General features: G+C 46.8%; 1 protein-coding gene across 1 annotated transcript in view; it reads left to right on the forward strand.

The window, feature by feature from the left end:
* Window positions 1–365: 365 nt before the first annotated feature.
* The window catches only part of LOC144690626 (ectonucleotide pyrophosphatase/phosphodiesterase family member 7-like), a 50408-nt gene continuing 32981 nt past the window's right edge, over window positions 366–17792 (forward strand). Inside the window, 1 exon segment of the mRNA XM_078558312.1 lies at window positions 366–649. Within this exon segment, the coding sequence (XP_078414438.1) occupies window positions 406–649 (244 nt within the window). The 5' untranslated portion in view covers window positions 366–405.

Consider the following 17792-nt stretch of genomic DNA (forward strand, 5'->3'; position numbering starts at 1 on the left):
AAGATGGCACCCAGCACAGTTTCCAGTGGAAATGTGTGCCCACACCTTAGAAGACATTTTCAAGCATTAGAAGGCTGCATAGTGCCTAAAATATGGGTGCCATAGAGCTCACTTTCTCCCCAATCTGTTCAGCACAATCTTGTAGTTTGAATCCTTTATGTCTTCAGACTCTCCTACCCTTGGTTAATTCCATTCCCTCAATACATACATGTGTCTAAATATCAAACTAACAACTTGCCATACTTGATCTTTGTTCTTTCACACCAAGATAAAGGATGTACTTAAGCAATCAAATTCAGAAGAAAGGTTCTCTCTGTAATCATTCCCTCTCTTTCAGTTGTTGAACAACCTGTAAATCATTTTTGGACTTACCTGTTTCTACTCAATGCTATCATTGGAATTGCTATGAAGTCTTTAGCTTTTATTTCACTGCTAACTGCAGTGACATGTCTGCCAATCCAACCAAATGAGAAACATCAGAAAATGAATAAACTGCTGTTGATTTCTTTTGATGGATTTCGTTGGGATTATGATCAGGATGTAGAGACACCACATTTGGACTATTTAACAATAAAGGGAGTGAAGGCAAAATACATTAACCCACCATTTGTAACGATGACATCGCCTTCCCATTTCACAACTATCACAGGTGAGGCATCAAAGCAAAGTAAATCTTTTACATGAAAACATAATGATTAGATTGAACTGTGCCACTTGCTTAATATTGAATTTAGTGTTATATATATGAATATGGTTGTAAGATGTTTTGAAAAATAATATTTTTTCAGGATGATAATAGAAGTAACAGAAGGCAATTGAAAAGGTTGGTTCAAAAAGCAAAGATTAGCAGCCAATGGTAATTGAATCCTAAAACATGTTATAAATTTCTTGCAGGCAATAAAAAAAGCCCCTGAAAACAGCGTATGAAACATGCTCTCCACACTCTCGGCAGCGCATTTTAGATCCTACCACAAACTGCTTGAAAGAGATTTCCTCGTGTCGACATTGCTTCTTTTTCCAATTACCTTAAATCTGTGCCCCCTTATTCTTGATCCTTCCACCAACATCTATCAAATCTCCTCTCAACCTTCTCTTCTCCAAGGAAAACAAATTAAATTCTCCAATATATCTATGTAACTGAAGTTCCTCATCCCTGGGACCATTCTTGTGAATATTTTCTGCACTTTCTTTCATACCTTCACATCTTTTTCTAGTGTGTCGCCCAGCACGGGACACAATCTTGTACTTGAGGCTGAACCAGTGTTTTATACAAGGTTAACATAATTTCCTTGATTTTATACTCTATGCCCGTATTAATAAAGCTAAGAATGCTGCATGCCTTATTAATCACTCTCTCAACCTGCCCTGCCACCTTTGATGATTTATGCACATATACACCCAGATCCCTTTGCTCCTGCACCCCCTTTAGAATTGTACCCGTTTATATATTGTCTCTCTGTGTTCTTCTGACCAAAATGAATCATTTCACACTTCTCTGCATTAAACTTCATTTGCCAATTCTCCGCTCATTCCACTAAATTGTTCTATACTATGCTCCCCACAGTTCATAATGCTTCTAAGTTTCATATCATTCACAAATTTTGAAATTTTCCATGGCTATGGCCAGGATTTTGGAATTGCAGGGTTTCCCGGCCCACCATTGGAATAGTCAGTGGAGCGTGCTTTGCTGCCAGTTCTAGCTGCCCCTCACTTGGGAAGAAGTCTCTCCTCAGTGAGCTGCCAGTCAATCTGATTGGCCAGCAGCTTCTCTAGTACCAGCAGCGCCAGAGTACCCATGGCTAGAGCAGTCCCCAGAGTCTAAGTCCTGGAGTCCAGGACCAGGTAAGTGTGGAGATCTCAAGGTAGAGAGGGAAGGTGAGACCCAGGGCAGTGGGCAGATGCAGTGGGTGCGGGTGGGGGTATTGGTGGAAAGGTCAGGGGGAATGGAGCACCTATGGGAGCAGACCTTTTTGGGGTGTCCCCAATATTGGTGACCATTGATGTAGGTGACCCTCCTCCCTGCCCGAGGCCTGAACAGAGTCAATTTCTATGTTTCCACTATGCTGTTGAACTCCTCCCTCCAGCCTAAAAATTGAGACTGGGCATGAAACGGTTCTTAAGATGGCATTAATTGGCCACCTAAGGGCCTGAATTGAGGTGAGAGGAGGTGGGCTGGCCTATGTCTCATCTGTCCCGCCGTAAAATGGCTAAGAGGTCAGGGCAGGCCTGTGGGAAGGCCATCCAAGGAATTTCACAAACCCACTGCAACCTGCAAAATTGCCGGTGAGGGAATGTAAAATTTTGTCCTTTGAGTTCGTCATCCAGGGAACGCTTGATTTGTTTGCCTGCTTTTCCACTTCATGGAAATATAGCTTGTCTATGTCCAAACTATCTCTTCTCTACAGGCAACCCATAGTTCAGATACTGTTTTGCCTGCCAACCTTTGATCTGGGTTAGATCCACTCTCACTCTATTGAATTTGGCTTTCCCCCAGTTAATTATTCTTTCTCTGGATTGCTCCTTGTCCTCTTCTATAGCTAATCTAAACCTTATGATATAATGATTGCTCCCCATAAAGTTCCACGGCTGGTACTTGATCAATTTGTTCCACCTCATTCCCAAGAACGAGGGGCAAGGTTTTCCATATGGCACAGGAATAGTTGAAGGGGTATGCATCCCCACCAATACCGGCTGCCCCACAGCCATTCAATGCTCCAAACAGGAGTTGGCTGATCTGATTTGCTGTAGTCCTATCAGCACCAGGATTGAGCAGTGGCTGGTACTGGGACTACAGGCAGTCCCCGAAGAAGAGGGGTGAATGGAGGCAGGACTGAAGATAAGTCCAGGATATTGGTGGGTCCTACCTGGCAGGCCCTAGTGAGGTGCTGAAGGGGTTGGGAGACCAAAGGGATACATGGAAGGGCATAACCTTGTGGCAGTGCCTCAAGCGGACACAGAGGATCCCCAAGATCGGTCGCTCCCTTGCTTGACACCAGCCTACAGTCTAACAGCTGCCAGGCTACCCACCTGACATGTGAATAAAATACCAACAGGGCTGGGTTGAGGTACTTGAATGGCCATTAATTGGCCACTCTAGGGTCTCAGTAGGACCAAGAGCAGATGGTTTGTCCAATGCCTCCACCGTGCAACCTCCCCCCTCCCCCTCAACCCTGTAAAATGGGAGACAGATCAGGGTAGGTGGGTAGACAGCGGGCAAGCCACATGCTGCATTTTACGAGCCACCATCTTAATTGGGCTTTCTCCTTTCTTGTTGGACTGGAAACATACTGCTAAAGAAATTTTTTCTGAAATCACCCTAGGAACTATTGTACCTCTCTGCCATTTACACTATTACTATACCAGTCTATATTCAGATAATTAAAATCTACCATTATAGCTACTCTATAATTCTTGCACCTCTATGTAAGTTCCTTGCAAATTTGTTCCTTCACCCCTCTGGGGTATTCTCTCTTTCCAGAACAGCATTGCTCTCCTTAATCAATACTGTCACCCCTCACCCTTTCCTTCCTTTCCTATAGTTCCTGAACACCTTGTATCCAGGAATATTTAACATCTACTATAAACACTCCTGCTTTTCCTTGAGCCAGGTCTGCGTTATACCCACAACATCATAGGAAACTGCACCTGTAACTCGCCAATTTGATGTACCACACGCTGTGCATGCACAGTAACCCTAATTTGGACTTTATTCCTGTTTGGATTGAAATGCAATCATGTACTAAAAGGGCCATAATTTTTGGCTTGTCGAGCGTGCGCCCGACCTGAACAAACATAAAATGATGTGCGATGACGTTGGGTGAGCGTCCAATGCTATCGTGCATCCTCGCGATATTTTAGTCAGCGGGCACGTGGGGGTGTTAGCAGCGCACCCGCCAACAATTAAAAGGCCTATCAAGGCCATTAAAATAATAATTAAGTTCAATTTTTCGCTGTCCGTTCAACCTTATGGTTGACGGGCAGGCGAAAAGGCCAAACGGCCTTTGGATTTTTTAGGAAATCTCATCCACGGGCGGGTTGAGGTTTCCAACAGCAAATAAAAATGTTTAAATTTCATTCATAACATGTCCCTGCTCATGTGACAGAGTCACGTAAGTGGGGACATGTTTTTTAACATTTTAAAATTCTTTATTTTAAATCTTATGCTCCCTGAGGCAGATCTGTGCCTCAGGTAGGTTTTCCTGTGTGGACTTGCGTGCATGCGCAAGTTCCCCACTCGCCCTCCCCCTACTCCCGTCCACACCTCCACACACCACCCCCTCCCCCCTCACAGGCATGGACAGGCCTTAACTGGCTCACCAGCGTGCAATCATGGTCGCGGCCCAACTGCAGGTGGCGGTCAGCTTTCCGACCACTCCCGCTCGCCCCCGGTGAGCCCACCATACAGGGGCAAAATCCTGGCCAAGAGCTTACCTGCCTTGATGTAGTCATGTGACCTCTGCCATGAGGCACTGACTGGGAGCAGCCATGTTGCATTCAGAACTAATAAAGACAGAGTACAAGGAGCACTGTGCTCATTGAGCTTGGTAACATGGTATCAGTAGAGTTGAAATTGAGTTTCTAGTGCTGTATTGAAACCTACCTACTAAAAGAGGAACAAAGAAACTGCTGAAAGCTGCTAGAAAAAACACTGAAGAGGAAAAGCAAACAAAATAACCAGGCTGCAGTTGAATCATTGGCTGAGTCACAATGGCTATGAATTTTCCTCTCCCAGCTCTTGTCAAAATGAAAGGTGATATGTAGTAGAACTGGCAGTTTTACCACTAGCAACAGCAGAACTATGAGACTGTGACAGATTTAATTCACAAGCTGGAGCAAATACGAGTAGCAACACTTTTAACATGACTGGGGAGAGACTGATACAAACTGTATTCCATCCTAAATCTCTCCGAAAAATGGAAAAAAACAGATCGCAGAAATGTTGAAAGCCTTGAAGGCATGCTTTGAACCCCGAGTGATTATAATTCAGTTCCAGGGAGCAGAGTCGGATGGCGGAGTTCCAGAGCGGTGATTCGTGGCCTAGTTCCAGGGAGCAGAGTCGGAGGGCGGACATTGGGTCCTAAAAAAAAAATTAAAAGTGGCGTCATGGTAAATCTGTGACCTGATTGGCAGGGAATCTACACTGAATTTGAAACTAAAACATTGTTAAACTAATTAAACCAAATAAATTAATCACTTAATTAATAAGTAGGGGGTATCTAGACCAGACGCAGGGGATTACTGTTCTTAGAATTTAGCATTTATAGTAGAAATCTAGCCCTAGGGAACGTTTAGTTAATAAGGTGTCAATAAGCAGTTCTTAGATTTAAATTAATTTATTAAATAGTTCTAGAAATGGCAGTTGCTGGGGTGAAGTGCTTCACCTGTGGGATGTGGGAAATTTCTGACGCTTCAAGTGTCCTGGACAACTACATCTGCAGGAAGTGTACCCAATTGCAGCTCCTCACAGACCGCATGGATCGGTTGGAGCAGCAGTTGGATGCATTTAGGAGCAGCAGTTGGATGCACTTAGGAGCATTCAGGAGGCGGAGTTTTGCAGACATGGTCGCACCCAAGGTACAGACAGAAAGATGGGTGACCGCTAGAAGGGGCAGGCAGTCAGTGCAGAAATCCCCTGTGGCTGTCCCCCTCTCTAACAGGTATACCGTTTTGGATACTGTTGCGGCGGGGTGGCCTATCAGGGGAAAACAACAGCAGTAGCCAGAGCAGTGGCACCACGGCTGGCTCTGTTGTTCAGCAGGGCGGGGTCAGAGCACAGCAGAGCAATTGTCATAGGGGACTCTATAGTTAGGAGCAAAGATAGGCGCTTCTGCGGTTGTGAAAGAGACACCAGGATGGTATGTTGCCTCCCTGGTGCCAGGGTCCAGGAGGTCTCTGATCAGGTACGGGACATTCTGAAGGGGAAGGGAGAACTGCCAAAGGTCGTGGTACACATTGGTACTAACGATATAGGCAGGAAGAGTGATGAGGTCCTGCAGCGGGAGTTCAGGAGTTAGGCAGGAAGTTAAAAAACAGCACCTCTAGGGTTGTAATCTCAGGATTACTCCCTGTGCCACGTGCCAGTGAGGCTAGAAATAGGAAGATGCTGCAGCTAAACACGTGGCTGAACAGATGGTGTAGGAGGGAGGGTTTCCAATATCTGGATCATTGGGGTCTCTTCTGGGGCAGGTGGGACCTGTCCAAGAAGGACGGGTTGCATCTAAACTGGAGGGGCACCAATATCCTGGCTGCGAGGTTTGCTAGTGTCACTCGGGAGGGTTTAAACTAGTATGGCAGGGGGGTGGGAACCAGAGCAATAGGTCAGCAGGTGAAATAAATGACTGGGAACTAGTGAATATGCCAGTAGGACTAAGAGGAAGAGCAGGCAGGGAGAAATTACTGAACACAGTGGGACTGGGGGTCTGAAATGCATTTGTTTCAATGCGAGAAATATAACAGGCAAGGCAGATGAGCTTAGAGCTTGGATTAGTACTTGGGACTATTGCTATTATTGCTATTAAAGAGACTTGGTTGAAGAATGGACAGGATTGGCAGATAAACGTTCCAGGATTTAGATGTTTCAGGCAGGATAGAGAGGGATGTAGAAGAGGTGGGGGAAGTTGCACTGCTGGTTAAGGAGAATATCACAGCTGTACGATAGGAGGACACCTCGGAGGGCTCATGCAGCAAGGCAATATGGGTAGAGCTCTGGAATTGGAAGGGTGCAGTCACAATGTTGGGGGTTTACTATAGGCCTCCCAATTGCCGGCAGGAGATTGAGGAACAGTTATGTAGGCAGATTTTGGAAAGATGTAAAAGCAATAGGGTTGTTGTGGAGGGTGATTTTAACTTTCCCTATATTGACTGAGAATCACTTAGTGCTAGGGGTTTGGATGGTGCAGAATTTGTAAGGTGCATCCAGGAGGGCTTCCTGAGACAATATGTAGATAGTCCAACTAAGGAAGGGGCAATAAAAACAAAAACGAAAAACTGCGGATGCTGGAAATCCAAAACGCCTTCTCCTCCCTCCCAGAAACATGATAGGGTCCCCCTTGTCCTCACTTATCACCCTACCAGCCTCCGCATTCAAAGGATTATCCTCCGCTGACTCCAGCATGATGCCACCAACAATCACATCTTCCCTTCACCCTCCCCAGGTGGCATTCCATAGGGATCGTTCCCTCCGGGACACCCTGGTACATTCCTCCATCACCCCCTACTCCTCAACCCCCACCTATGGCACCTCCCCATGCCCACGCAAAATATGCAACACCTGCCCCTTCGCTTCCTCTCTCCTCACCGTCCAAGGGCCCAAACACTACTTTCAAGTGAAGCAGCATTTCACTTGCATTTCCCCTAACTTAGTCTACTGCATTCGTTGCTCCCAATGCGGTCTCCTCTACATTGGAGAGACCAAACATAAACTGGGCGACCGCTTTGCAGAACACCTGCGGTCTGTCCGCAAGAAAGACCCAAACCTCCCTGTCGCTTGCCATTTTAACACTCCACCCTGCTCTCTTGCCCACATGTCAGTCCTTGGCTTGCTGCATTGTTCCAGTGAAGCCCAACGCAAACTGGAGGAACAGCACCTCATCTTCCGACTAGGCACTTTACAGCCTTCCGGACTGAATATTGAATTCAACAACTTTAGATCTTGAACTCCCTCCTCCATCCCCACCCCCTTTCTGTTTCTTCCTCCTTCCTTTTGTTTTTTCCAATAATTTATATAGATTTTTCTTTTCCCACCTATTTCCATTATTTTTAAATCTATACCTTTTATGCCCTGTTAGTCTTTCCACCCCACCCCCACTAGAGCTGTACCTTGAGTGTCCTGCCATCCATTCTTAATTAGCACATTCGTTTAGATAATATTGCCACCTTCAACACTTCTTTGTTCTTTTGTCTGTGACATCTTTTGATTATCTGCTCCTATCACTGCTTGCTTGTCCCTACAACCACAACACCACCCCCCCACCCCACTTCTCGCACCCCCCCCCACCTTAAACCAGCTTATAGTTCACTCCTCTCCTAATATTACTCAGTTCTGTTGAAGGGTCATGAGGACTCGAAATGTCAACTCTTTTCTTCTCCACTGATGCTGCCAGACCTGCTGAGTTTTTTCAAGGGGCAATACTGGACCTGGTATTAGGGAATGAACCCGGCCAGGCGGTCGAAGTTTCAGTAGGGGAGCATTTCGGGAAAAGTGACCATAATTCAGTAAGTTTCAAGGTACTGGTGGATAAAGATAACAGGAGTCCTCAGGTTAAGGTGCTTAATTGGGGGAAGGCTAATTATAACAATATTAGGCAGGAACTGAGGAATCTAGACTGGAGGCGGATGTTTGAGGGTAAATCAACAACTGACATGTGGGGGCCTTTCAACGTCAGTTGATAAGAATTCAAGACCGGCATGTTCCTGCTAGGATGAAGGATAAGTATGGCAAGTTTCAGGAACCTTGGATAACAAAGGATACTGTGAGATTAGTCAAAAAGAAAAGGGAAGCATTCGTAAGGGCTAGAAGGCTGGGAACAGATGAAGCCTGTGGAGAATATAAAGAAAGTAGGAAGAAACTTAAGCAAGGAGTCAGGAGGGCTAAAAGAGGTCATGAAAAGTCATTGGCAACCAGGATTAAGGAAAATCCCAAGGCCTTTTATACATATGTAAAAAGTAAGAGGGTAGCCAGGGAAAGGGTAGGCCCACTCAGGGACAGAGGTGGGAATCTGTGTGTGGAGGCAGAAGAAATAAGAAAGATACTAAATGAGTACTTCTCATCAGTATTCACCAAAGAGAAGGACTTAGCAGTCGATTTGTCTAGGGAAGAATGTGTAGATAGCCTGGATCATGTTGAGATCAAAAAAGAGGAGGTGTTAGGCATCTGGAAGAATGTTAAGGAGGATAGGTCCCCAGGGCCAGATGGGATCTACCCCAGAGTACTGAGGGAGGCAAGGGAGGAGATTGCTGGGGCCTTGACAGAAATCTTTGTATCCTGACTGGCTACGGGTGAGGTCCCAGAGGACTGGAGAATGGCCAATGTTGTTCCATTGTTTAAGAAGGGTAGCAGGGATAATCCAGGAAATGACAGGCCGGTGAGCCTTACATCAGTGGTAGGGAAATTATTGGAGAAGATTCTTCGTGACAGGATTTACTACCATTTGGAAGCAAATGGGCGTATTAGTGAGAGGCAGCATGGTTTTGTGAAGGGGAGGTCGTGTCTCACTAACTTGATCGAGTTTTTCGAGGAAGTGACAAAGATGATCGACGATGGAAAGGCAGTGGAAGGGCAGTGGATGTTATATACATGGATTTCGGTAAGGCCTTTGACAAGGTCCCTCATGGCAGACTGGTACAGAAGGTAAAGTCGCACGGGATCAGAGGTGAGCTGGCAAGATGGATATTGAATTGGCTTGGTCATAGAAGACAGAGGGTAGCAGTGGAAGGGTGCTTTTCTGAATGGAGAGCTGTGACTACTGGTGTTCCGCAGGGATCAGTGCTGGGACCTTTGCTGTTTGTAGTATATGTAAATGATTTGGAGGAAAATGTAACTGGGCTAATTAGTAAGTTTGAAGACGACACTAAGGTTGGAGGAGTTGCAGATAATGAAGAGGATTGTCAAAGGATACAACGGCATATAGATCGGTTGGAGACTTGGGCGGAGAAATGGCAGATGGAGTTTAATCCAGACAAATGCAAGGTAATGCATTTTGGAAGGTCTAATTATGTAGGAATTATACAGTAAATGGCAGAACCCTTAAGTGCATCGACGGCTAGAGGGATCTGGGTGTACAGGTCCACAGGTCACTGAAAGTGGCAACGCAGGTGGATAAGGTAGTCAGGAAGGCATATGGCATGCTTGCCTTCATCAGCAGGGGTATAGAATATAAAAGCTGGGAAGTCATGCTGCAGCGGTATAGAACCTTGGTTAGGCCACACTTGGAATATTGCGTGCAATTCTGGTCGCCACATTACCAGAAGGATGTGGAGGTGTTGGAGAGGGTGCAGAGGAGGTTTACCAGGATGCTGCCTGGTCTGGAGGTTATTAGCTATGAGGAGAGGTTGGAGAAACTCAGATTATTCTCACTAGAGCGACGGAGATTGAGGGGCAACTTGATAGAAGTTTACAAAATTATGAGTGGCATGGACAGAGTAGACAGTCAGAAGCTTTTTCCCAGGGTGGAAGAGTCAATTACTAGGGGACATAGATTTAAGGTGAGAGGAGAAAACTTTAGAGGAGATGTGTGGGGCAAGTTTTTTACGCAGAGGGTAGTGAGTGTCTGGAATTCGCTTCCAGAGGAGGGGGTGGAAGCAGGTAAGATAGTGGTGTTTAAGAGGCAGCTTGACAAATACATGAATAGGATGGGAATAGAGGGATACAGACCCCGGAAGTGCAAAATGTTTTAGTTTGACAGGCAATATGATCGGCGCAGGCTTGGAGAGCTGAAGGGCCTGTTCCTGTGCTGTACTTTTCTTTGTTCTAAACCCTTGACTGCTCTCTCCATCCTCTGGCTACATCTCAACCCCCCACAATATTCTCCCCAACACCCTGACTACACACCCAGACCCCGAACTGCTTCCCCACCCCATGACTACCACCAACCCCGTCAACCCCTCCTAAGCCCTCTGACTGCCCTCTCCATCACTGACTACACCCCCACCCACCCCCACTCCTGACTACTTTCTCCATTCCCTGATTACTACTTACTCCCCTGACTACCCTCCCCACCCCTGGCTACAACACCACTTACCCATATTAACCTCCCAGCCCCAGACAACCCTTCCCATTCCCGACTACCACCCACACCCCAACTACCCTCCCAATCCCCAGCTGTACTCCCCACCCCTACTCTCCAACTATCCCCCCAGCACCCCAACTGTCATCTCCACTCCACCCCCCCAACTACCCTACACCACAACTACACTGACCCACTGTCACTGGGTGAAAATCCTGGGGCTTCCTCCCTAACAGCACTGTGGGTGTACCTACACTACATGGACTGCAGCGGTTCAAGAAGGCAGCTCACCACCACCTTTTAAGGGCAATAAATGCTCACCTAGCCAGCAATGCCCACATCCTGTGAAGGAATTCAAAAACACCCCCACCCCCCACCGACTAATCCCACCCTCTAACTACCCCCATGACTACCCTCCCCATCCCACTCCAACTACCCCCAACCCCCCCAACTATCGTCACCAACCCACACTGGCCAGACTCCCTAACCACCCGACACACCCTGATCCTCCCTACCCCCATCCTACCCCCCAATCCCTGACTACCTTCCCCACCATGCGCACTGGCCACTTGACCAACCCTCACTGAGCACTCCCCTGACCACCTGATTCCCCCCGACCACCCAATCCCCCACCTCTGACCACTCAACCCCGCACCCCACCTGACAATCCAATGCCTTGTACCCCCTCCCCCACACCACCCACATTCCAATTCTACTCACTTACCTTCCGCACTTATTTCTCCCCGGCTCTCAAAGTGACCAGATCTTTAAACCTACCTGCTTTACAGCAGATAGTGCTGTAAAAAAAAGGGCGTGTCTTCCTTATCTTTAATTCTCCTGCACTTGACTGAAGGAACCTGCTGTTCTGCACCTTTTTCATCAGCCTGAGTCAGAAGGCGGGCGAGAACGGTATGGCTGCATTTCAGGGTAAGTAACTAGAAGCAGAGTGGCAATCCATCTTGATTGCTACTCCACAGAAGTTGCATCTATAGCTCTTTACATTCCATTTCTGTAACTCCCCTCTTACAACTACAGATTCTACCCAACTCCTACTCTTAGATCTCCAAGGCACAGTCCTGGGGGATTTAATCTCCCTCAGTATTCTCAGCCCTTAGGGAAGATGTCTCGGAGAGATGAGAACTTTCTTCTGCATGTGGTAGGACATCATCCGCTGCAGAATAGGACCGCAATTTAGCAGCATTGCTGTCAGCATTTCTGGGAAGCTGAGTGTAGGTTGCAGGCTGACTGAACTTCAAGGACAATGGACCTTTCAATGAAAGACTGATCCAAGAGAGGAGGCTGAAGCGAATTGGCCTTTGGACCCTCTGGGACTAGGAAAGAAGAACTCAGGACACTCAGAGGAACATCCTTCTCCCTCAAAGCACACAGGGAAAGAGCTTCAGAAGAGGAATGATCTTCAACTCCAGGGAAGACTGTGACTACTGTTGTATCTCAAAGGCTGAAAAGGCATTGAAGATCTGAGATTTCAATGAACTTACACGATGAAGGCAAAAATGACCAACTTCCTGTAAGAGTGCCAGGAAAAAACAGAGGTGATTTCCCCATGATATTTCAGGACTGTCTATGTTCTGTAGGCAGTGGTAAGAGAGACACACTTCTCTCTGTGTGAGGCTGCTCTACTCTGGGCAATGGGAAGAATTGATGAGACTATGGAGACAAGATAGCTTCATCCTCTGTAATGAAAGAAGTTTCTTGTAGACAATTAACTCGGGGACAAGATTTCTGTACAGGATTCTACAGCTTCAGAAGTGCGAAAGATTCTGCTGCAGCTTTTGTGCTGACCTCCAGCTCTGGAGGGGAGAAGACTTTCAGCTGGGACTGAAGTATGGGTGCCAATTGACTTTCACCCTGGAAGGTATGAGCTCTTCAGCAGTGCGATCCTCTATGGATTCTGACCTAGACTCAGGCAAGGCATTCTGTGTGGAAGACTCTTCATGGGCAACAGGAGTTAGACTCAGCAATACATTGGTGGATTCAGTGGAACTAAGATCTGAATGCTGCTCAGCCACTAAATATCCAGCTGATTCTTCTAAAAAAAACAACAGACTTCATAAGGTGGATCCATTAACTGGAAAGATGAATCATGCTCTAGGATCTCAACTTCCAAGAGATTGCTCAGTGCTGCAAGAGTTTCTTCCTCATTACTCTCTAGGAGGAGCCAATCCAGTCTTCATGGGATGGTCACTGGTTGCTGCAGTGCCATACTGGAAGCATTCTGCACCCCCTGCTGGACAGTCTTGACATCTATGCTAGGTTTTCATGCCATAACATACAACTCAAAATGGCTGCCGAATGGAATTTTCCATCTTTTCACCTAGTTTGGTGGGCTTTCTAATGGGTGGGCTAATGCCATGGGCCTACCCAGTCAATGGAATCATGTGAAGCCTTGGAGCCATGACCAATTATAGCCTGATTAAATGCTCAAAGCTAGGCTTGCCTCGCATACTGGACTGCTTGATACAAAGTTAAATCATCTTTGGTCTGCAGGAAGTTTGAGAGTTTCTCATCCCGGACACCACAACTGTGCAACCGCAGATTAGCTTACCCTTCAGCTCCCCATATCTGCAAGAATTAGCTAGGCAATATAGGCTGGTTAGGAATAATTCAATTGATTCGCCAGGTCGTTGCGACCGCTGGTTACATTGTGCTTATTTGATTGCTAAGTTTTGCTTCAGGCTATAATAGGTGCCAAAGGCTTTAATAATGGAACCAAAATCCGCGGTGGACTCCTACACACCATGCCTTCAGAGAATGTCATCTGCTACTGGGCCCACTGCATAAAGAAAGGAAGTAACTTGAAGCTTTTGCTCTTTTTCATGAAGGCCTGATGCTGCTCAATACTGGAGACATGGCATTTCCATAACTCCCACTGCTGGCCTCTCTGCCGGCCCTCAAGGCAGTCAAATCAGTGGGAAAAGGGCAGGGACTGCTCACCAGGTATGGTCATCATTACCTCTCTCCAGTGTGCCTCCTCCTTCCGTCAATTTTTACAAACTGCTATCAAGGTGTTCTTCACTCTGTTGTTCCTTCGATGACACCAATATGTCTTTTACATCAATGTCTCCACTGCTGCCACCACATTCTGAGATTGGGTCCTTCTACCTTGGACTCTAGGCGTGGGACTTGGTTCTTAGACAGACTATAGACAAACTCTGGTATTAGTACTATGTCTAAACAGGTTACAGGGTAGGCACATTGCTCCTACGTATGATTCCATCCTCCCTCTCTTGAGAGTGTAATACATGACTGACTGATGTCAGTGCTACATCATCATCTACTTCATATATACACGTCATGACCTCATTACAGCCTTGGTTCAAACATGGACAAAAGAGCTGAACTCCTGAGGTGAGGTGACTGCCCTTGACATCAAGACAGCATTTGACCAAGTGTGGCATCAGGGAGCCCTAGCAAAACTGGAGTCAATGGGTATCAGGGGGAAAACTCTCTGCTGGTTGGAGTCATACCTAGCACAAAGGAAGATGGCTGTGGTTCTTGGAGGTCAGTTATCTTAGTTCCAGGACACCACGCAGGAGTTCCTCAGGGTAGCGTCCTAGGCCCAACCATCTTCAGCTGCTTAATCAATGACCATCCTTCCATCATAAGATCAGGAGTGGGGATGTTCGCGGATGATTGCACAATGTTTAGCACAATTCATGACTCCTCAGATACTGAAGCAGTCCAAATGCAGCAAGACCTGGACAATATCCAGGCTTGGGCTGACAAGTGGCAAGTAACATTCGCGCCATCAAGTGTCAGGCAATGACCATCCCTAACAAGAGAGAATCCAACCATCGCCCCTTGATGTTCAATGGCATTAATATCACTGAATCCCCCACTATCAACATCCTGGGGGTTACCATTGACCAGAACCTGAACTGGACTAGCCATATAGATACTGGGCTACAAGCGCAGGTCAGAGGCTGGGAATTATGCGATGAGTAACTCACTTCCTAACTCCCCAAAGCCTGTCCACCATCTACAAGGCACAAGTCAGGAGTGTGATGGAATACTCTCCACTTTCCTGGATGAGTGCAGTTCCAACAACTCTCAAAAAGCTTGACACCATCCAGGACAAAGCAGCCTGCTTGATTGGCACCACATCCAGCAAACATTCACTCCTTCCACCACCGACGCACAGTGGTAGCAGTGTGTACCATCTACAAGGTGCACTGTAGGAATTCACCAAGGCTCCTTCAACAGCACCTTCCAAACCCATGACCACTATCATCTAGAAGGACAAGGGCAGCAGATAGATGGGAACACCACCACCTGGAAGTTCCCCTCCAAGTCATTCATCATCCTGAATTGGAAATGTATCGACGTTCCTTCACTGTCGCTGGGTCAAAATCCTGGAACTCCCTTCCTAACAGCACTGTGGGTGTACCTACACCACACGGACTGTAGAGGTTCAAGAAGGCAACTCACCACCACCTTCTTAGGGGCAGCTAGGGATGGGCAATAAATGCTGACCCAGCCCACATCCCATGAATGAATAAAAAAATACATTCGCGTATTCCATCTGTTAAACTTTTTTACTAGATCCATGACCACTATTCCACCCGCACTTACCTTACTCCAGGGATATAGTGATGAAGGCCCAAGTGTATTATCAGCAGCAACCATCACTCCTCATGGCACTACTGGTAACAGAGAGTTACCGGCCTCTGACTTTTTTTTATTCCTATCATGGGACTTGGGCATCACTGGCTCGGCCAGCATTTATTGTCCAACCCTAATTGTCCTTGTTCACAGGGCATTTAAGAGTCAACCACATTGCTGTGAGTCTGGAGTCACGTGTAGGCTAGACCAGGTAAGGACGGCAGATTTCCTTCCCTAAAAGGCATTAGTGAACCAGATGGGTCTTTACAACAGTCCAAAATGGTCATCGTTAGGCTCCTCATTGAATTTAAATTCCACCATCTGTTGTGGTGGGATTCAAACCCAGGTCCGCAGACCATTACCCTGGGTCTCTGGATTATCAGTCCAGTGGCAATTCCACTCCAACACTGCCTCCCTGGCTGCTCTTGTGGGTGGGATTTTCTGGGGGAAATGCAGCAATTAAATGTCCCCCCATGGAGCTGGGAGCCCTGGTGGAAGGACTGTTGTTGCAAATTAGGGACTTAATTACCCCAGGGCTTCCAGAGATCAGGTTGCTATGGGTGAGTTGGGGGTGGGGGGGGGGGCGGGGTTCCATCTATCTTGGTGGTAGACATTGGACTCCCCACTGCCCTCATTAAATTCTGCCCCATGTGTGTAGAAATACCTCCTACTTACACTCCTTAAGAGTCTGGCTCTGATTTTTTGATGACCTCTATATTACCCATTAGTGGGAATAGTTTCCCTCCCTCTACCCTATCTGTTCCCCTTAAGCTCTTGAACATTTTAATCAAAACACCCTTAACCTTCTAAATTCTGGAAAATATAACCTTAGTTTGTGCAACCTATCCTCATAATTTAATGTTTGGAGCATTATGGGGAGGTGGTGGCGTAGTGGTATTGTCACTGGGCTGGCAATCCAAATGCTCTGGGGAACCTGGGTTCAAATCCCACCATGGCAGATAGTAAAATTTGAATTCAATAAAAGTTTAATGATGACTGTGAAACCATTGCTGATTGTCATAAAACAACATCTAGTTCACTAATGTCCTTTAGCGAAGGAAATCTCCTGTCCTTACCTGGTCTGTGACTCCAGACCCACAGCAATGTGGCTGACTCTTAAATGTCCTCTGAACAAGGGCAATTAGGGATGGGTAATAAATATTGGACAAATAAAAAATCCCCAAGTGTCCCAGTGTCTGGGTCTTTCCCCAGATGTCCTAGTCTATATTCTTCTTGCCATGTGGTCTAAACCAAAGCTTTATCTTGCTGAAGCAAAATATCTTGTATTCTAGACCTTTAGGTATAAAGGCCAGCATTCCATTAACTTTGTTGATGATTTTCTGCATATGTTTGTGGCATTTTAATGATCTATGTGCTTGGATCCCTAAGTCACTTTGGACCACCACTGTTTCTAGCTTTTCACTACATAGAAAGTATCCTGGTGTAATCTTTGTAGGTCCAAAGGGGATGACCACACACTTATTTATATTGAAAATCATTTGCCACAGTTTTGCCTATTCACTTAATCTATTAATTTTTTTGTAGTTTTATGCTTCCATCTACATTGTTTACAATGCTGTCTATCTTGGAAAATGTGTGGTTTTCTCTTCCGTCATCTAAGTCATTAATAAATACGGTGAATGATTGCAGTCACAACACAGATCCTTACAGGACACCACTAGTCACATCCTGCCGATTAGTACCTGCCCATTATCCCTACTGTCTTCAGCTGGTCAGCCAGTTTCCTCACCAGGTTTAGTGTCCTAGTGTCTGTGTTTTTCTCCAAGTATCCGGGCTTTTCCCCAGGTTTCCCGGTGTCCACATTTTTCCCTAAGTATGCCAGTGCCCTGGTGTTTCTCCATCTGTCTCGGACGGTCTGGTTTTTTTCTCCAAGGGCAGGATTTTGAGGTAATAGGGCGGGCCCAGGAGCTGCTGGGAAATGGTCCACTGCCTGCGATTGGTCCCCGACCACGATTTCACACTGGTGGGCCAATTAAGCCCGCCCAGCATGAAACATGGCTCCGCACTGGTTGGGAAGGGCCAAGTGGGGTCTGGTGCCTTTTGGCCGCCAGGTCGCCATTTGTTTAACAACGGCCCAGCCAGCCCTGGAAAGGCTGCCATGGAAGAAGGTCTGTTCTGCGTTAGCAAGAAGTGGAGTCGAGTGCGGCTGGACACACCAGGCGGGAGGGCAGGTCAGATGGGCAGCCCCCCGCCCCCAGCTTTTCGGATGAATGCCTCGCTGTCCTCCTGGAGAAGGCGGCTGCTAGGAGGGACACCCTTGTCCCCAGAGATGTGAGCAGGAGGCCACCGCACCTCACCAAGAGGGCATGGGAGGAGGTGGCAGCCTGGGTGAGCAGCTGTGATGTGGTGCAGAGGACATGGGTGTAGTGCCAGAAGTGTTTCAATGACATGCGGCACTCAGGAAGGGTGAGTACCATGTTGGCA

Source organism: Cetorhinus maximus, chromosome 15 (genome assembly GCF_964194155.1).
Source record: "Cetorhinus maximus chromosome 15, sCetMax3.hap1.1, whole genome shotgun sequence".
NCBI classification, from domain to species: Eukaryota; Metazoa; Chordata; class Chondrichthyes; order Lamniformes; family Cetorhinidae; genus Cetorhinus; species Cetorhinus maximus.